Source organism: Canis lupus, chromosome 3 (assembly GCF_011100685.1).
Source record: "Canis lupus familiaris isolate Mischka breed German Shepherd chromosome 3, alternate assembly UU_Cfam_GSD_1.0, whole genome shotgun sequence".
Classification (NCBI taxonomy): Eukaryota; Metazoa; Chordata; class Mammalia; order Carnivora; family Canidae; genus Canis; species Canis lupus.
Window position 1 is genome coordinate 72,685,063 of NC_049224.1, and position 20,972 is coordinate 72,706,034.

At 45.3% G+C, this 20,972-nt stretch overlaps 1 protein-coding gene across 1 annotated transcript in view; it reads left to right on the top strand.

Moving 5' to 3' along the window:
- The window catches only part of RBM47 (RNA binding motif protein 47), a 66,986-nt gene extending 48,879 nt beyond the window's left edge, over window positions 1-18,107 (top strand). Inside the window, 4 exon segments of the mRNA NM_001002955.1 lie at window positions 8,065-9,227; window positions 10,170-10,376; window positions 11,843-12,048; window positions 17,615-18,107. Of these exon segments, the coding sequence (NP_001002955.1) occupies window positions 8,096-9,227; window positions 10,170-10,376; window positions 11,843-12,048; window positions 17,615-17,851 (1,782 nt within the window). The 5' untranslated portion in view covers window positions 8,065-8,095 and the 3' untranslated portion in view covers window positions 17,852-18,107.
- Window positions 18,108-20,972: the final 2,865 nt, after the last annotated feature.

Consider the following 20,972-nt stretch of genomic DNA (forward strand, 5'->3'; position numbering starts at 1 on the left):
GACATTTTGATTTGTCACAGGTGGAGGGGCTTGCGCATCCAGTAGGTAGAGGTCAGGGATGCTAGGACATGGCACACTGCACTGGGTAGCACCCCACAACAAAGAATTATCACATCCCAAATGTCAATAAGGAACAAAGTTGAGAAACTTGGGATTAAATGATACCAAAGGTCCCTTTGCAGCTCAAATTCTGGGATTTTATGAAATTAGATTATCTATGTGAAAGAATTTTACAAATTGCAGAACACTATATAATTTCAAGCTACTGTTATATGATATAAGCCATTACTGCTTCTCCTTCTTCCTTCTCCTGTCTGTATCTGCCCATCAGCCTTTCTGTTCCTTGCCAGATCCCTCAAAAGTTTGGGTCAAAGGAGCCAAGATAAGGGGTGAAACCAGAAATCCCTTCAACTGCTTGTTTATAGTTTGAGAAAACATTAATCCAGGAGGCAGATGTGTGCCGACTTTGTGGGATTCATTTTTTTTTTAAGCATTACCCCATCAACCTGTTAAGAAAAAAATGTAAGCGTGTAATGCTTATTTAAAGGGAACCTGATAACAGATTCTTAACAGGTATTTATGTGCTGCCAAACACCCGTAGAAAACCCACCCACTCCTACTGCAAAAAGCCAGTAGCTTTTCCCCTCTGCAGCCAGCTTCCCTGGGAACCCACAGCAAAATGCTTCATTTTCAGAGATGTGTTGATAGAAATGCCTGGGAAAAGTGAGTCTCTTGGCTTTGTATCTGTTTATCAAACACAATCATTCATTGAATGGTGTGCTTTGCCATAACAAAATCTGTACAAGCATCAACACAGTTTAAGACCCTTTGTGAATTAACTCTTCTCAGATTAGCCAGGAGCTGACAAAGGTATGTCCCAGAATATCACCTCTTTATCCTTTTGGGATTTTACCTAAGTAAGAGAGAGTCACGGAAGGATTTTTATGTGTCACGAGGCCCATGCCTTCAAATAGCAGGAGGTTGCTAGTGGAGATGGGGGGCGGGGGCACCCTGTACTCCAATCTTCAGCTTATTGTTTGGGCCTCCAGGTAAATTCCAAGTATTCTGCTTCCATTTTGAGTGGAACTCCTTCAGTGCTTTCCAAACTCTGAGGTAATAGAAATGTCCCAGTGCCAGAGGTCTCTGGCTGGTGGTGGGAATGTTCTCTGTTGTGTATTCTAATGGGTGGTGGTCACGTGGGCCCAGGGCAGTAAGATAACCGCTCAGGGTGAGGCCAAATCTTGGAAGCTTTTTGCAGAAGTTGGCCTTTGATATAACACCCCCCCCCCTTGATTTGTGGCATTAAATATCACTTGATCCGGGATCCAAACCTCTGAAACGGGTGCTATTACTAGAACCATCCTAACCTGTGGTCATGGAGCTGAAGTAATTTGCCTCATTTGACAGTGGCATAGTAATGATTTGAACTCGTATTTCTCTGACTTCAAAGTCTTCACTCTTCCAGAATCTTCCAGTAGGTTACGTGTTTTATTATATTGTACAGTTTATTATACCTATCTGCTAGGCCCTGCCTAAGAAGTGACTATTAGTAAAGACAAAAATTCTGTGGTATAAATAAGGGACATCACAATAGAAATCTAACCACAAACAGAGATTGAATTACCTCTTGAATAAATACATTCTAAAACCTTCCACTGAATTAGGTTCCAGCTGGTGCTGGGAGACACTGCTTACCACTGTATATTATCTTCAGATTGCAATGTGTCCATTCGTCAGCAAATGAAACTCTCCCCTGAATTCCAAATTGCACATTAATCCCAAGTACATGACGTACGTGCATGCACGCACATGCACACGCACACATCCCTACAGCTGTGAACCAGAGTTAACTAGTAGTTTGGATAATTCTAGAGTGTATGCATTCTGTGTTTAAACCTAAGTAAAGACTTGTTGGCAAACATTGGAAATGCTTTCCCCGTATAGCGGTGTTCCTTGCCCTCTAAAATGTACCAGTTCAAAGTTAAAATCCTCCTGAAAGATACTCTGAACCACTACTCAAAAGAGTATTTAATTCCTTGATTTATGTCTGCTTTAAGTCCGATTTAGCCTTGAAATTGTATTTTACCCTGACAAGCTCAAACTTGACCTAAAACAAAGACAACAAAAACTCTAGCTAATAGTTCAGAATAATAGCTAGATTTGAAAATATATTTTTCACTGTTTGATACGTCAAACTGTGAATAAACGTGTAAAACATATTGCCACGTTTGTCAGCTAGCAGCAGTCGATGAAGACAGATGCATTTTTTGCGTGTGCAAGGATGGCGTTGTGTTGGGAGGGTCCTGCCTCGGGGGACCTGGCATCCATACGGATGACTGGACCTTTTTACATCCAATGCAGCAAGTCTCTTCAGGTTCCTTCTGGAAAAGCCTCTGCAGACTGTTATAGCCAAAGTTTAGGTGAAAAACAGGCTTACACTTGGATGCCTTTGCCACATTGCCAGTGGAGAATCACACTGCCAGACAGCTTACCTGCTAAGAATGGAATTTGGGAGACTCTAGTACGCTGGTCCATGCCAGAACTCACAGGCTAGGCTTCTCATACTGACTGGTTTGAGGTTGGCTGAGATAAACCTCTTGTTTCCCTGTAAACACAAGAGTCCTGCATAAGAGCAAGATTCTCACCTCAAGTTCAAATATCTTTTTTTTAAAGTTCACATTTCTTCTAACATTTTTTGAACATTTAGTGCTACATTCTATGCTAGGAGTGTTACATGGATCATTTCATTTACTCCTCACCACAGCCCTGTGATAAGAATCACTTAGGGGCAGCTGTGGTACATACAGACTCTAAACCAGACGCTCAACACTCAGATATCAGCTCTGATGCTCATGAACTGAGAATCTACTTAATCTCTCTGTGCCTCAGTTTCCTTATCTGTAAGGCAAAGATTATAATATCCCATACAGACTTTCTGAGGCTTGGAGTGAGTTAATGCATGTAAAGAGAATAGCACACACTGCCTGGCACATAATGGGCATTCGATAAACATTAGCCATCATTGTCACCATTTTAAAGATGAGAGAATATTAAGGCTTTAAGAGGTTAAGTAGCTTTCCCGGGTTCACAACTAGTAAGCAGAGGAGCCAAGTTTTGGCTCTAGATCTCTAACTCCAGAAACTGTGCCTTTATTCAGCATGGTAGGCAGCCTAAATCAGACTACCCAATCTATTTTAAAAATCTTACATTGAGGTGCCTTGATGGCTCAGTTGGTTAAGTGTCTGACTCTTGGTTTCAGCTCAGGTCACAATCTCAGGGTCATAAGATTGAGTCTCTCATTGGGCTTCGGGTGGAGTCTGCTTGAGCCCCCCACCCATCTCTCTCTCTCAAATAAATAAATAAATGAAATCTTAAACTATCTTATATTTAGTGGATAATTCTGTGCCATTTATCCAAGTTTTTGTTGTTGGTTTTTACTCACAGATAAGGTTCAACTTACAAAGTATACTTACTACTCATTGTGTTCAATCCTCTACACATGAAGAATCTTGTTATTTAAAGATAGTATATCTCACTCTTCAGACGCCCCCCTCTAAACACCCACATGCACATATACACTCCCACTCTCTACCCTTCTAAAGAGGGTATTCTAAATTAATCTTTTAAAACATGATAATGATAGTGGCTATGCTTTTACGTTGGGAAACTATAGTCTTTTTTTAAGATTTTATTTATTCATGAGAGACAGACGGGGGGAGAGAGAGAGAGAGAAGCAGAGAGAGAGGGAGAGAGGCAGAGACACAGGCAGAGGGAGAAGCAGACTCCATGCAGGGAGTCCGATGAGGGACCCAATCCTGAGACTCCAGGATCACGCCCTCGGCTGAAGGCAGGTGCTAAACCACTGAGCCAGCCAGGGATCCCCTGGGAAACTACAGTCTTATTAGAAACAAATTGTTAATAATATTGAGGTACAACTCTTTTGAAGCAGTCTCTGGTCATTGAGCACAAATACAAGTTGCCCTAGTTCTCAGCTTTTTAGGATTTGAAGCGTAATTCTCTAGTTCCATTAACTCCAAGGTAGGCTCCATGAGAATGAGGTCACTGGCATCTGGCACATAGTAGGCACTCAATAAATATTTGCAGAATGAATGAATATAAATGAACCCAAACCCTTCTGTGATTGTGCCTCTTAAGAAATTATTATTGTGCACATCTAAGTGTTAGAAGCCGAGCCAGCCACCCTCACCAGATTTCTCTTCTTCCAGGTCTCATAAATGTGACCATACACTTAAATGGCAAACTATTTAGACCAAGGTGGGGGGCGGGGGGCAGATCAAGAAGATTGTCTTTTTTTTTTTTTTTTAAGATTTTATTTATTTATTCATTAAGTCACAGAGAGAGAGAGAGAGGCAGAGACACAGGCAGAGGGAGAAGCAGGCTCCATGCACCGGGAGCCCGACGTGGGATTCGATCCCGGGTCTCCAGGATCGCGCCCTGGGCCAAAGGCAGGCGCCAAACCGCTGCGCCACCCAGGGATCCCCAGATTGTCTTTAAAATACGTTAGAACTTAAAAGTTGGTCCTGACATTGCTCCACATAGGAAACCGAGGAAAATGTAACTGTAATACGTATCAATAGCAATCTATGCTACTTAGTACCACGGATGTTCTCTGCACATCTAGAGCAGAGGTCAGCAAACTTGTTCTCTAAAAGCTAGACAGGAACTATTTTAGGTTTGGTGGGCCATACAATCTCTGAACTGTTTGATTCTGCCATTGTACTGCAAAAGCAAACATAGATAATATTTTTTTAAGGGTATGGCTGTGTTCTGATAAAACTTTATTTATAGGGGCACCTGGGTGGCTCAGCGGTTAAGCATCTGCCTTTGGCTCAGGTCGTGATCCCGGGGTCCTGGGATGGAGTCCCGCATCGGGCTCCCTATAGGGAGACTGCTCCTCCCTCCGCCTGTGTCTATGCCTCTCTCTGTGTCTCTCTCATGAATGAATGAATGAATGAATGAATGAATGAATGAATAAATAAATAAATAAATAAATAAATAAATAAATAAAATCTTAAAAAAAAAACTTTATTTCTTTATTTATAAAACGAATGGCATGCTGTATTTGGCCCATGGCCATAGCTGCCAGGCCCTTGGTCTAAAGCTTGTTTAATTGTAATAAGTTAGGTATTTTGCTACATCTCTGAGAGAAGGGTCATATTAGTGGTATAGTACACTTTTTTAAGGCATTAAATAAGAGATATATGATTTATGTATCTAAGCTTTAGGCCTTAAAAATTCATTGAGCGGCACACCATACAATTTATTTAACGACAGTCTATTAGACAGGAAGATACGGAGAATGGAGTTTGTAGGCCACGAGATTTTCTTGAATGTGTTAAACCTCTTCATTGTGCCTTTTTTTTTTTTACTGGCCTCTAACAAAATCCTAATTTTATTGGATTTTATTTTTGTCCTTTTTGCATCACTCATCTTTGTCACTTTCAAGTTTTTTTTTTTAATTGTGGTAAAATATACGTAACCAAATTAACCATTTTAACTTTTTAAGTATACAGTTCAGTGGCATTAAGTACATTCATATTGTTGTATAATAACCATCACCACCATCCAACTCTAGAACTTTCTCATCATCTCTAATTGAAACGCCATAAACGCTAATGCTCCATTCTCCCCTTCCCCATCTTGCAGCAACCATGATTTTACTTTCTAATTTTGTGAATTTGTCTATTCTAGATATTTCATACAAGTGGAATCATACAATATTGGTCCTTTTGTGTCTGGGTTATTTCACTTAGCACAGTGTCTTCACGGTACATCCAAGTCATAACATGTGTTACAATTCTCTTCATTCACAATTCTCACTAAATCATACTGCCCCTTGATGTTACAGCAAATGAACCAAGGAAGTATGGTTTAGCCAGCTGGCAAATAAGCATCTCAGACTTCTATTGTGTCCCTATAATTTTTCTGTTTTTTTTTTTTTTCGTTCTTTCAAAGATCAAATTTACCTAATTATTCCTGAAGTTTCCCCTAGTATTCTACACAATTCCTCTTGGTAAATTCTTAAAAATAATGTTCCAGATTCCAGTTGGATGATGAAACTATGCCATTTAAAATTGTTTTTTACAGAGAGTTTTAAGAATGTGGAGGCATGCTTATAAAATGAAGCAAAGCAGCAAGATATAAATTTGTTGGAAGCCAAGTTCTATTCCCCACCCCACCCACCAAAAATCCTATTTTAAAAAAAAGGTGGGAAAGTTTAGCTGTGGCTGTCATTGAATAGGAATAATAGGAATTACTTCTTTTCCTGCTTTTCTTAATTTTCCATAAAATTTACCTGAATACTTTTGTAGCCCAAAAAATGAAATAAACTCCGCTTTTCAAAGAACCATTCTGCAAAAGCACAGTACAAAGCTCCTAATAATAACCTTATTGTATATTTAAAGTCATCTCCATAGAGCCCTGTACTATATGAGTGAAGGTGGCATGGTTTAGAATTGCACTGTTGTGCATGGCTATTTTTTTTTTAAGATTTATTTTATTTTTAAACATTTTATTTATTTATTTATTTATTTATTTGACAGAGCGCGCATGTGTGTGAGAAAACACAGGCAGGGGGAGCAGCAGGCAGGGGGAGAGGAAGAAGCAGGCTCCCCACTGAGCAGGGACACCGATGCAGGGCTTGATCCTAGAACCTGGGGATCACAACCTGAGCTGAAGGCAGATGCTTAACTGACTGAGCCACCCAGACACCCCTATGTGTTTTAGAGAGACAGTGAGTAGGGAGAGGGGCAAAGGGAGAGGGAGAGAATCTCAAGCAGACTCCTGCTGAGCTTAGAGGCCAGTACAGGCTAGATCCCACAACCCTAGATGATGACCTGAGCTGAAAATTGAGTTGGACATTTAACCCACTGACCCACCCAGCTCCCCAGGGCTATTTAAGTTAATTAAATGAAACAAAAAACTGAGGTCAGCAGTTAACACTAGCCCCATTTTAAACGTTCAGTAGCCATAAGTGGCTAGTGACAGCTTTTCCATCATCACAGAAAGGTCTATTGCACAGCCCTGCTTTTGAAGAGAGAACATGGAATCTGGAGCCAGGTGACTTGGATTCAAGTCCCGGTAGGAGTTGACACTTGCTGTGTCAAGTGGGCAATTCACTCAGCTTCTCTGAGCCAATAGACAAATTAGGAGTAGTGATAGTTAGTATCACTTTCCGTGTAAGGAGATTAAGAAGATGGGATAAAATAATGCATGTGCCAGTTCTCCAAAGCTGAACTGTGGTTTACCAGGTAGTAGCTGCTTCACAAACTCCCGGCGGAATCCATGAATGGTTTCTACCGAGACGTCAGCCTAAATGACACCATAAACATCAGAGTTACTACCATCTCTTACCACACAGTTCCTAGGCCAAGTTCCTGGCAATGTGGATGTCCCATTTGACTCTTGTAAAAAAAAAAAAAAAAAGCTTCAGCACACATGTCTGTATCTATGCTGCATAAATAACACCTCAAAATTTTCTTCGACAATTTAAATACACTGCTCGATTTCCATTCCTCAATGGACAAGACCGTGTTTTTAAAAAAAAAAAAAAAAAAAAAAAGGGCAAGCAAAGAAAGAGGCTTTGTCTGCCAGAGGAAAACACATGGGGTAAAAATGGTAGAACTGAAAGGAAATCAATCTGAGTTGCCGGTGCAGGAATTGAGCAAAAGATGTTGCCATTTGCTTGCAAGAGTGTGAGGTTCCCGCTGACCATTACAACAGGTTCCCTGCGCTTCAGAGCTGTTGGGGGTACTGATGAGGCGGAAGTACCTGCTCATTCTGATTTGTGTGTGTGTGTGTGTGTGCGTGTGTGTGTGCGTGTGCCCCTCCCCCGCCTCCTGCCCCGAGTCACTTCTGGTTTTTCCTGCAAAACCAGCTGACTCACTCAGAGCTGCTGTCCTTCGCTCTCATCGAGGCCCCTGCTGGGGCACCGCGCGTGCCGTGCGTGTGGCTGGAGCAGCCGCGCTGGGGGCGGGGGGGCGGGGGGACCCCGCGCGGTGCACACCCCGCGCTCGCTCACCGCCCCTCCTGCCTCCGCCGCAGGTCTCCGCCAGCCGTGGATGCCTTTGACACCATGACCGCAGAGGACGCCGCCGCAGCCATGAGCAGCGACTCCGCGGCGGGCGGCGCGGCCTCGGCCAAGGCGCCCGAGGGCGTGGCCGGGGCGCCCAACGAGGCGGCGCTGCTGGCGCTGCTGGCGCGCACGGGCTACCGCATGGTGCAGGAGAACGGGCAGCGCAAGTACGGCGGCCCGCCGCCCGGCTGGGAGGGCCCGCACCCGCAGCGCGGCTGCGAGGTCTTCGTGGGCAAGATCCCGCGCGACGTGTACGAGGACGAGCTGGTGCCCGTGTTCGAGGCGGTGGGCCGCATCTACGAGCTGCGCCTCATGATGGACTTCGACGGCAAGAACCGCGGCTACGCCTTCGTCACGTACTGCCACAAGGGCGAGGCCAAGCGCGCCGTGCGCGAGCTCAACAACCACGAGATCCGCCCGGGCCGCCTGCTCGGCGTGTGCTGCAGCGTGGACAACTGCCGCCTCTTCATCGGCGGCATCCCCAAGATGAAGAAGCGCGAGGAGATCCTGGAGGAGATCGCCAAGGTCACCGAGGGCGTGCTGGACGTCATCGTCTACGCCAGCGCGGCCGACAAGATGAAGAACCGCGGCTTCGCCTTCGTCGAGTACGAGAGCCACCGCGCCGCCGCCATGGCGCGCCGCAAGCTCATGCCCGGCCGCATCCAGCTGTGGGGCCACCAGATCGCCGTGGACTGGGCCGAGCCCGAGATCGACGTGGACGAGGACGTCATGGAGACCGTGAAGATCCTCTACGTGCGCAACCTCATGATCGAGACCACCGAGGACACCATCAAGAAGAGCTTCGGCCAGTTCAACCCGGGCTGCGTGGAGCGCGTCAAGAAGATCCGCGACTACGCCTTCGTGCACTTCGCCAGCCGCGAGGACGCGGTGCTCGCCATGAACAGCCTCAACGGCACCGAGCTGGAGGGCTCGTGCCTCGAGGTGACGCTGGCCAAGCCCGTGGACAAGGAGCAGTACTCGCGCTACCAGAAGGCGGCCAAGGGCGGCGGCGCGGCCGAGGCGGCGGCGCCGCAGCCGGGCTACGTGTACTCCTGCGACCCCTACACGCTGGCCTACTACGGCTACCCCTACAACGCGCTCATCGGGCCCAACAGAGACTACTTTGTGAAAGGTTAGTGGGGACCGCTGTGCAGGGCCGGGAGCGGGGCGCTGGGGCCGCGCGCCCCGGGCAGCGGCGGGGCTGCCCTGGCTGCAACTTGCTGAGCTGGGAGGTGCGCCCCATCCCCCACTCACCCTCCCACGCTTCTCTGCCTGTCAGTTCTGGGGTCTGCCCTTGGCTGGCACTTGGGGCATTCGCCGCCCTGGCAGCGAGGGAAATGCAGATCCTTTGTACGCACGGGCCGAGCATTGCAGGCACAGGCACAGGCACAGGCACAGGCACATGCAGCGGCTCCTTGCACGCCGCCTCTTCCCAGGGCCTACCCAGTCTGGGGCTAGTCCGCTAGTCGATGCGTACTTAGGGCTTAAAGCCTCCCTGGGAAATGAACGCTTCAGGATGTTGGGAAGTAGGAAGCACAACGTTGTCACATTGTCGGGGTGGTGGTGGTGGTAGTGGTGGTGTTTGTGATGTTTGTGAAGTACCGGGCAGGGTAAGACGGACAGCAAGCCTTCCACCGGGAAACCGATACTGAGGCTCTGGGTCCTGCCGTCATCAGATGCACTGGCCCTGTGCCTTTCATCAGTCCCTTGAACCTCCCTCAGCCAGTTGTCTCACGCAGAGAATGAGGAAGGTGAACCAGCTGATCCCCTCGCAGATCTAACTTTTTTTGTTTTTGCAGCCTATGAATGTGTTTCTTTATTGAAGTGGCGGTCGCAATCCTAGGAACTCCCCATGCAAGTTCATCTCTTGCGTTAAGCAGGCGCACTTAGGGTACGATTCTAGGCCAGAGCAGAATGTGGGAAGCATCTTACCAGCTCACTGAAGGGCAGAGTAGTGTAACCACCTGCAACTAGGCTCAGGGCAAACCTCGAGATGCCAAGAACCTTGGCTTCAGATCTGCCTCTTGTCTGGTCACTGTTGGATGCTCATCATTTTTTGTGTTGTTATCATAAGCAGGCAGCATAAGAGGCCGGGGTCGAGGTGCAGCTGGCAGCAGAGCCCCAGGGCCCAGGGGTTCCTACCTTGGGGGATATTCAGCTGGCCGTGGTATTTATAGCCGATATCACGAAGGAAAAGGAAAGCAGCAAGAAAAAGGATATGAACTTGTACCGAATTTGGAAATCTCTGCCGTCAATCCAGTTGCCATTAAACCTGGTACAGGTCAGTATAAACCAGAGATAGAATGCATCCGTTCAGCGCTCTCATTGAAGTGACCCCAGGCTTTCCTCAGGCTTTCATCTGCTCGTGGGCTCCTCTTCTCCTAGGCAGCCAGAGGTTAGGCCAAGAATGTGGCCTCCTGGGCCCCCTTATCCAGAACTTAAGGGAATGGTCTAGCTCCAACCATGTTCAAGCCACACTTTTTCAGTAGTGGGTTTTTCAAATAAGTGTCACCAGTTGTTAGGCTCTTTCTCAATCTGTGGCCTGGTAGGCAGAGTTGGAGTGGCGGGGAGGGGCGGAGGAAGACAACAGAAGACCAGGAGGCTCTTCTCTACCTTCTGGCCTGCTCAGACTGTCTTCTCCTTCCTGAAGCCTGTTGCTACACCAGCAGTCGGAAGCCAGAGGGTCCAGCTGATTGCTGGTTCTGTGAGTTGGTGGAAAGGGTAGGAAATTCCACCACGGGAGCGCAAAACACAAGCTTCTCTCGTGCTCTTCGACACACCAGAACACATGGGGACAAGGCAGTGGTGAAAGTTTTTGCAGCTGCTCATGTCCTGGATTCTGATTTCCAGCACGCCTCTTCCCCCTCTTGCTAGGTCAGTAGGTGGGAGGTAGGGACACCTAAGTGATTCAAGCCAGAAACCTTGAACTTTGCTTTCACCTCCAGGCCCCACAGCCCAGTTTGCCAGTGTAATCAGTGCCCACTGGTCACCTAACAGGAGGAAGGTCTTCTTTCTGGTCCTGACGTGCAAGGAACTCCATTGTAAGCACGTCATCACGTCATAGCACCAGCTCCCTATCAGCACACCATTGCAAGCATCCGGATGTAGGGAAAATTCATCCGTGGACAGTCAGAGCGACCCTTCTCCAGCCCTCTTCCTGGTTTCATGGGGGGAGATTGAGGAGCTCTTTGAGAGAATCCCCCCCTTGAAGCTCAGCTACTCTGAGTTTCTTCTGGTTGAGGATTTACACGTTCCTTTCCCTAGCTGAGAGTCAAAGAATCTGCATTCGGGCCATAGGTTTGCATGGCCACCTAGGTCTCAAAAAGCATTTTCCCAATAGAGCTTTGTTTTTTATAATCCAGTGATAATTTTTTTTCACCTATGAAAAAATGTTGTAAATTCTGTCAAGTGACTCCTTATGCTGGATTTCCTCGTAAATGCCATCGACACTATGAGCAACTTAAAACAGATCACGTCTCTGTCTAAAGTCATAAAACAGAGCCTGGATATAGGACACTTCTACTCGTTGGAAAAGGGACCCCTGTTGGCAAGTTGGGAGCAGGGGACGTCCTTACCAGCTCCCCCCTCTTCCTTTTGGGTAGCACCTTGTTACCTGTATTGAGGGAGTGTTAGTTAGCAGGGGAGGCCCGTGACTGCTAAACTTGGTTTGAAAACGAGCAAGAAAGCGACTGATCTTCCTCAGGGACTTTCAAGCGATGTGCATTTCCCTGTCCCTTTTTCTTGCAGTGGCCATCCCTGCCATTGGGGCCCAGTATTCCATGTTCCAGGCAGCGCCAGCCCCTAAAATGATCGAGGATGGGAAAATCCACACAATGGAGCACATGATCAGCCCCATCGCCGTGCAGCCAGACCCAGCCAGTGCCGCCGCCGCTGCCGCCGCCGCCGCCGCCGCTGCCGTCATCCCTGCCGTGTCCACGCCGCCACCTTTCCAGGTAGAGCTCCTGCTGGGGTCATCGACATTTGTGTGTGAGGCTTCCCTTTATCGTGGATTCATTTCCTGTTCAGCAGGACGATTAGCTGTGTGCCTAGCTCTCTGATGAAGCATAGGATGGGGTGACAGAAAGAAATGTGTCCTATGAATCAGGACAGGACAGAAAAGTTTAAAATACTAATCGTACCACCTTAGTGTTATCACTGTATTAAAGATGGGAAGCAATATGCCAAACGACACATGTAATTCTTCACAGTCTCATAATACCGTCCCTACGATTTTTTTTTTATGACACTGGATAATCTTTAACTTGTGTTCTTACTGTCCAGGAGCCGACTTACAAAGTCCAGGGAGATAGCTTACATTTTCACATTCCAAATTGCAGTTTGAAGATTTTTTTTTTTTTATAGGTTCTCTCTCTTTCTCTCTCTCAGGGCTCCTGGGTGGCTCAGTGGATTAAGTGTCTAATTCTTGGTTTCAGCTCAGGTTGTGATCTCAGGGTCATGAGATCGAGCCCCACATTGGGCTCCATGCTCGGTGTTGGGTCTGCTTGGGAGTCCCTCCTTCTACCCCTCTCCCTCCCCCACTCCCCACCTGTAGATGAATATTGAAATATCCATATACGTATATAAGAATGTGTGTGGAGAAAGAAAGAATTATCTGTAGAGACACAGATGTATGAAACTTTACAAAATCTGCCCTTCATCCTCTCCTCCACCCAGATCGAGGTATTACCATTCCTCCTGCTAGTCCAGTCTTACCATGCCAGCCTCCTTCCCCACCTTTTTACTCATAGCTTCTCTTCTGTATGTTCTCTGTAGTCTCATGACTTCTTTAGAATCTTTCTTTCTCACCCACCCAGCCTTGGAAATCCTCTCTCTTGTATTTTCTCATTTCCCACATTATTACTTGGCATATGGTTGCCAGTATGTTCTATGTCCCCAGCTAATGAAGCTCCTCTAGACCAAGAGCTACATCTTATATTTTATCTTCAGCGCAGAGCACATAGGGAATACCTATAGGTGAATAGGTCATTCATCCAAACAAAACAAAATCGTGTTAAAGCTCCTTTTTGTGAGGCAGTGAATCTCATATACCTTATCACTTGACAAGCACAGATACTCAGGCCTGGGGTCTCTTACCCCACTAGATAAGAATTATCCAGGGAGTATGTTAAAAGCAGATTCTTAGACTCCAACCCCAGAAGATTCCCGCTCGACAGAACCCTGTGGGGGTTCTAGAATGCATGTCTTGTACGTGCTCCTCAGTAATGCTGAAATAGGGTCAGACTTGAGAGTCACCGCCCTGCAGTGCTGCTCACTCCCTTTTGCCGTCTCTCCGCACCAGCCTTGACAGTGTTGTTCAGAAAGGGTCGCACCAGTTGAAATTTATTCACCTGTTAGTGTGTCATCGAGTATTCCTTAAGCCCGGACTTCCTAAAGCCAGAAAGGAATAGATCGTGAATGACTCATGCTATAAAATGGCAGCTAAGTAGAGCTACTACTTGTGGACTGACTATAAATCTCTAGAATAAGCTACAAACAATGCTCAGTGTGGGATTCTGGTAATAATTTCTTATAATTTCTCCTCACTAAGAAATTCGCGAACTTTTATGCTTGGTGCATAGCATCCCAAATTCCAGGTCTCATACTCATGCTCTTGATCACAGACTCTGTCTTTTATCTGTCTCCACCAGATGTTGCCATCCGGGTCCTTTTTTTTTTCTTTTTTTTTTTTTTAATTTTATTTATTCATGGAAGACACAGAGAGAGAGAGAGGCAAGGACATAGACATAGGCAGAGAGAGAAGCAGGCTCCCATATGTAAGTTTTGACTCTGCCGGATGTGGAACTCAATCCCAGAACCCGGGGATCATAACCTGAGCCAAAGGCAGGCACTCAACAACCACTTGAGCCACCCAGGGTCCTTGTTCAGAGTCTTATCAGTTGATTCCAACGGAGATTTTCCCCCTCCTTCAAGGCATCCTGCAGAAAGCCTGGAGCTATGTACTTTTGAACCCGAGAATGACTTCATTTGAGTGTGTGTGGCCTTGCTGCTCACCTACCAGTCTTAGTTCTCTGTGATTGAATTCTTTGACCCTGTGCTTTCTGAACATTCAGTTCCCTGTGCCCCACCCACCTACCCACCTCTGTATTCTCTGCCAAATTACAGCAAAAGAAGGAGCATTTTAAGCAATACTGACTGGTGAAGGGAACACTCTTCTGAGTGGAGCCACGCTAGAAATCAGTTCCCATCATTTCTTCTAGAACCTTCCTGTGGCACACCCTCAGGCATAGTCCTCTGTCTGTCCCATGCTCACATGCTGTTTAGCCTTTTTTTTTTTTTTTTTAAGATTTGTATTTATTTATTCATGAGCCACAAAGAGAAAGAGGCAGAGGCAGAGACATAGGCAGAGGGAGAAGTAGGCTCCCTCTAGGGAGCCTGAGACAGGACTCGATCCCACCTGGGATCACAACCTGAGCCAAAGATAGATAGATGTTCAACTGCTGAGCCACCCAGGTGCCCCTGTTTAGCCTTTAAAAAAAAAAAATTTTATTGAGAGAGTGAGAGAGCACAAATGGGGGAAGGGCAGAGGGAGAAGCAGACTCCCTGCTGAGCAGGAGCCTGCCATGGGGCTCAGTCCCAGGACCCCGGGATCGTGACCTGTGCCAAAGGCAGACATGTAACTAACTGAGCCCCCATTTTGCCATTTTGTATTCTCAATTTCCTTTATAGATCACGTTAAAAAATATTTGCTAGCATGGGCAGTCAGTGTTTTGGATTTATTTCTCAAAGTATTTTCAGTCTTTACAAATCTATGGTATAAGTAGAGTAGGGATAGCTATTTGCCTTCAATGAGGTCTTTTTCTCTCCTCCTTCCTCCCCCAACTCCCCATGCTCAACCCACCCAAGCCCAGGGGTTGAGCTGGACCATAGCACAGGGAAAGGTTTCTCTCAGATATCCCCTTACCTTCAATTTCATCCCTTTGTTCATTTATCACTAAATATATGTCCACACGTTAGGCAAAGGTTGCTTGTGTCTTGCTGTAAGCCACCTGCCTTCCCAGTTCTGAAGTTTCTCTCTTGTCAATGAGATAGTCATTATTTTAGTGTTGTAGTAGATGAGATAATACAGGGCTAAATGTGCAGGCTCCTGAGTCACCTTAAAAGCCGTGTCACCTCGTGCAAGTCATTTAACACATCCAAACCTCTCCATATAATCGTAGTACCAGCTTCATTGGTGGCTGTGATGATTCCAAAATGTCACACAAATAAGGCACTTAGAATAGTGCCCAGCGGACCATAGTCCTTCCATTCTTATTAATATTTAGTATTATTTTGGTTACAGTTGAAAAAATAGCTCTTAGGTGGTGAATTTCCTTTGAGCATGATTTTGTGATTCTCAGTTGCAGATTTTGTAAAGGAATGATAACTAATTCCCTTATGAAAACCCAGTAAGAAATCATTTTTTTAAAAAAATCGAATTCTCCATTTTATATATCCTGAATTGCTTATTTTGAAGGTACATTAAGACCTAGAGGCCAGGGCAGCATTTACTACAGGGCATTCTGAGGAACATAAGGTGCACTAGATATTTTGTTAAATGTGTGTTTTATTTTACCACAAATCCCCTTTTCCATAAAGCATCTCACAGAACTGGCTCCATGGCAAAACCTTTGGGAAATACTGAACCACAGTCTTCCCTCTTTACACCTCTTTGTTCGGAAAACATAGTATGTTACGCTTTCAAGTAGAGAGGAGCCAAGTAGCAGGGACTTTGATGGAGCTAGTGGTGGCATCTGCAGTGAGGCAGCTTTAGTTAGCTTGCCTTTCCCTACTTCCTTCTCCCGTGGAAACTCCTTATCCTTCAAGACCCAGTTCAAATGTCTCTGCTTCCAAGATGCTCTCTCCAACTTCCCAAGTTAGTTGGTTCCTTTTCTAAGCTTCTACAACCATCTGTGCAGTTGACCCTTAAACAACAGAAGGGTTAGGTGTGCCGACCCCCCACAGAGTTCTAAATCCATATGTAAGTTTTGACTCTGCCAAAACTTAACTAACAGCCTACTGTTGACCAGAAGGCTTACTGATAAGTCAACGAAACATATATTCTGTGTGTTATATGTAAGCTAAAGAAAAGAAAATGCTACTAAGAAAATCATAAGGAAGAGAAACTACATACATTTACAGTACTGTGCTGAACTTACTGGAAAAAAATCCACATATAATTGGACCCACTCAGTTCAAACTCACGTTGTTCAGGTCAACTGTGGTGTCATATCTCAGGTGGGAGGTGGTCAAAACCATCAATCAGTCACCCTTGCTGAAAATTGTATACGATCACAGGTTTTTTTAGGTCACAGCTTAAAAAGCTGCCCCTACAGAGATCTAGACACTTTGTTCCATAACATTATCACAGTGTGTTTTCCTCTCTTGTTTTTGAAGCGTCCTGTTCCTTCAGTTGAGGCAGCTGGCATGTATTTTAGAGGAGAAAAAATATATATATACATATACACTCACGCACATATGCACATGTATTTTATTTATTTATTTTAAAGATTTTATTTATTCATTCATGAGAGACACAGGCAGAGGGAGAAGCAGGCTCCGTGCAGGGAGCCTGATGTGGGACTTGATCCCAGGATTCCAGGATCACGCCCTGGGCTGAAGGCAGATGCTAAACCGCTGAGCCATCCAGGAATCCCCTGCACATGTATTTTCAAGATTTTATTTATTCATGAGAGAGAGGCAGAGACTTAGGCAGAGTTGGAGGAGTCTCAACCACTGAGCCACCCAGGTGCCCCAGGAAAATATCTATTTTTAAAGATTTTATTTATTAGAGAGCATGGGGGGGGCGGGGGAGGAAGCAAAGAAAGAGAGAGACAGAGAGCATGAGCAGAGGGAGGGGTAGAGGGACGGGGAGAAGCAAACTCCCCACCGAGCAGGGAGTCTCTGATCAGGGTTGGATCCCAGGACCCTGAGATCCGGACGTGCGGGGAAGGCAGACTCCCAACCGACCCAGGCACCCCTAGGGGAAAACCTATTAATTACAGTGAGATCAACTGAGCAAAGGGTAGGTTCTCCACTCTCTCTTGTAGCTGCCTCTAGGGCCTACGGTGATGGAAAGGAATGGCAGATAGAAGGTTCCAGAGTCTTTTTTTTTTTTTTTAAAGATTGTATTTATTCATTCATGAGACACATCACACACACAGAGGGAGAGAGAGAGAGAGAGGCAGAGTTTTTTAAGATTTTATTTATTCATGAGGGACGTGGGGGGGGGGGGGGAGGGAGACGCAGGCCTCATGCGGGGAGCCCGACGTGGGACCCGATGTGACCGGGATCAGGCCCCGGGTCGAAGGCGGCGCTAAACCGCCGACCCCGTGCTGCCGGGTGCAGAGTCCTTGCCGGCGCCCTCAGCCTGGCAGCTCCGTCACCTCGCCCGGCTGCAGCTCCCGGGAGCGCCGAGGAGGCCCCCCTCGCCGCCTTCCCTCAGGGCCGGGGCGCCGGAGCAGCGCGCGGGGTGGCGCCCCGGGCCCCCTAACGAGCCTCGTGCGTGCGTCTCGTCCCCAGGGCCGGCCCATCACTCCGGTGTACACGGTGGCGCCCAACGTGCAGCGGATTCCCGCGGCCGGGCTCTACGGGGCCGGGTACGTCCCGTTCGCGGCGCCCGCCACCGCCACGCTCGCCACACTACAGAAGAACGCGGCGGCCGCCGCCGTGTACGGGGGCTACGCGGGCTACATACCTCAGGCCTTCCCCGCCGCCACCATCCAGGTGCCGATCCACGACGTCTACCCGACGTACTGACCCGGCGGGGCGCGCGGAGGCCGCGGAGGCCGCGGAGGCCGCGGAGGCCGGGCCCAGCCACCCCGCCGCGGGACACTGTGCTATTTATGAAGAACCAACGTGCCGCAGGAGCACGCCTCGGAAACCCGAAAGTGAAGAATGTTGTCAGACATCATCCTGAAAAGATTTTATATTCATGAAGTTTTCACTAGTTTTGTTGTCGTTGTCGTTTTGTCTTTTCGTTTTTGTTTTTTTAAGACTATTTTCAACGTAGCGGCCTGCGTGCAGACATTCCTCAGAGACTCGGCGGCGGCCCGCGCCCTTCATTCCATCTCCTAAAAGATTCGTACGCTGCAGTACCTTTGTATAGAGGTTTTTGTTTTTGTATTTTTAAGGATATATTTTCAGTATGAAGGTTATTTTCTTAAACTTCTGCACTCCAGAGATTTCTATTTTGTAGTATCTTCAATAATATATCAATTATATATTGAAAAGCACACTTGAGCAGCTAGGGAACTATTTTCAAAAAAAGATATATTCAATATTTAAAGATACAAACAATAGTGCTTTAAAATACTACATAAGATGTTATTTTAAAAGTTATACTGGAAAGTGCAATTTTAAAGCGAGTAAAATCTCTCTTTCAGCTGGCATTAAGGGTTGACGGTGTTAACCACGTGTTATCTATGACAGTTATATATTTTTTTCTTTTTTTTTTTTTTTTTTTTGAGAAATTAAACACTCGATCTCTCCTTAAGCCCACGTTGAAAAGACTTGTCACACTTCTCCAAGTCCAAACACTGGAAAGCTCTCACCTGCCACCGTCGCCCTGTTGTCCCTGCTGGTTCTCCACGTGTCTTTCCCTCCCCAACCCCCTACTCATTTCCCCAGTCCCACCTCTGGGTTTGGCAAGTCTAGGGCAGATGAATTACTCTGATAGAGAGAACATTGATGGTTTTTATACTTCTTCCTGGGTTTTTGTTGGGTTTTTTTGTTTTGTTGTGGGGTTTGTTTGTTTTTTGTTTTTTTTTTTTGTCTCGGTTGGGGAGGTATTTTCAATAGCAGAGTATGCATAAGCATAAGATTTTAATAGTTTCCATAAGACATTTTTGCATAGCTATTTAATGTCTCCTTATAAAGCCTTAATTCCTTTTCTAACGCTTTTATTTTATTCATTTTTGAAGTATGAATTTGTAGAGACAGTGAATGTCATTGTAGACAAGGCACCCAAAGGCACTTGTCACAGAAAGTTATGCTTCTAGCTGCCTTATCATGTTTCAATGCAAAATGTCTGTGGTCGTCAAGGGTGTTGGAAATATTATGTTTATTGAACAGGGCTTTCCTCCGTTGCTGTGCTCGCGGTAGGTGACCTGAATTAGGGCGTGCACACCTAGGAGGAGGAGGAGAGACCTGTATGAGTTAGAAGATAGCTTGTAAATAATCTCCTAATGCTGGTTTTTAGTTTTATGTTGCAGAAGTTCATGGGATAGAATTTAATGCAGAGTGAAAACCATTTTATTTCAATGTTATTAAAAAGTTTTATTATTAGGAAGTAAATGTATTGTTGCAGTGTTGTGCCTGTTTCAAGGCTTTTGTTTAGCAGAGTGAATGTAAAATACAGTAAAATGTTAAGATTGTCATCTACTTTATGAAATACATCAACTTGGAACTTTTTTTTAAAGGCTCCATCGAGGAATTGAGGTGTGCAATAGGTAGCAAGTACACAGTTGTGTTTTTATGCCACATCAGAGATCTATAAAATCTTTCAATTTTTGCTAATGGCTGAATTCTTATTTATGGATTAATAAGAAGATCATGCCTTTAGCAAATATTTTAGTTTTGTTTTAAATTTAAATTAAGACATTCCCAAATGCCTTCCCCCTCCCCATCTTAGGGTGGGATGAATTGTTTATATATAAGCAATATTTATTTAACTGTTCTATAAAATTATTGAGTGCCTACAAAGGCCTTTAAACATTTCTAACATTTCTTTCCATCATTCTTAAATGACATAAAATAATTGTGCAATGTTCCTGATGATGTACTCAGCAAGCTGCATCCAGACTCGAATCTGTTGGAATGAATAATCCAACAAAATGCAATTTGGATCAGATCCTCATCCCTTGACTTTGTGTGAAAGAAGTACTCTCCTTCTAATAAAGGATTGTCACAGAGGTTCACTGGATGAGACTCTGATCTAGCGGTCTTACTGTATTTTACATATGCCTGTAAATTATTTGGGGGAAAAAAAAAGAGGATAATAAAAAGAACAGAAAAAAATTGATATCTTAACATGGCAACTAACTACCAAACTACCTTAAAAACAAATATTGGTGAGCCTCCTCTCTATGTTCTGTTTGTTTCTGTTTCAAAACCATTTCACATACACTACTGAGTTAAGTTTATAACTTGAAATGTGAACTTTTTTTTTTTTTAGGGGTAAGAACAAACTATATAAATGTTAAAAAAAAAAGCTTTAGTGTTCTTTGTTTTCAAACATTCTAGCAGTTTAGTTCTCTTTAGTTGCTTTGTATTTGAAAAGCTTTTAAATTTATTTAGATTTCCTCTATTTACAGTACATTCTTAGGATGTATGTAGTAAATAAAGCTTTCTTTGAAGCAATTTCCAGACCTTATTTTAAGTTGTGTTTTCTTTATACTGATTTTTTATCTAACAAAATTAGAAAAATTAGAAAAAACCCTTAACGCTGTAGAAGGAAGTAACTAGTTCGGTATTTTCAGCCAAAGAAAGCAGCAAGTTACTATCTTGCTTTTTGGCTTGGAATTACACTGAAGGTGAGTTATATAGTAAAAATTGTGAATTAACTTGAGCTTAGGTGGTTGAAGGTTAAGCACCGAAATTCTGCTCAGCATCTGGACTGGAATAGGATGCGGCAAAGCCTGTCATGGAATTCAGTACTGAAGTTGATGATCCCAAGAGCTTCACACTCAGACCCCTAAATGGAGACAGTTGATGTGACATTGAGTTTGTTTGGTGGTCTCGTGAAAGTACTGGGTGACCTGAAGGTCTGTCACTGCATTCAGAAACCACAATCTTGTGTTCCTCATTTTCACAGTGCACAGCAAGGTTAGCAGAACACTTCCCTTTTCTCTAGAGAGCATCACTAACCTCCGGTAATTCC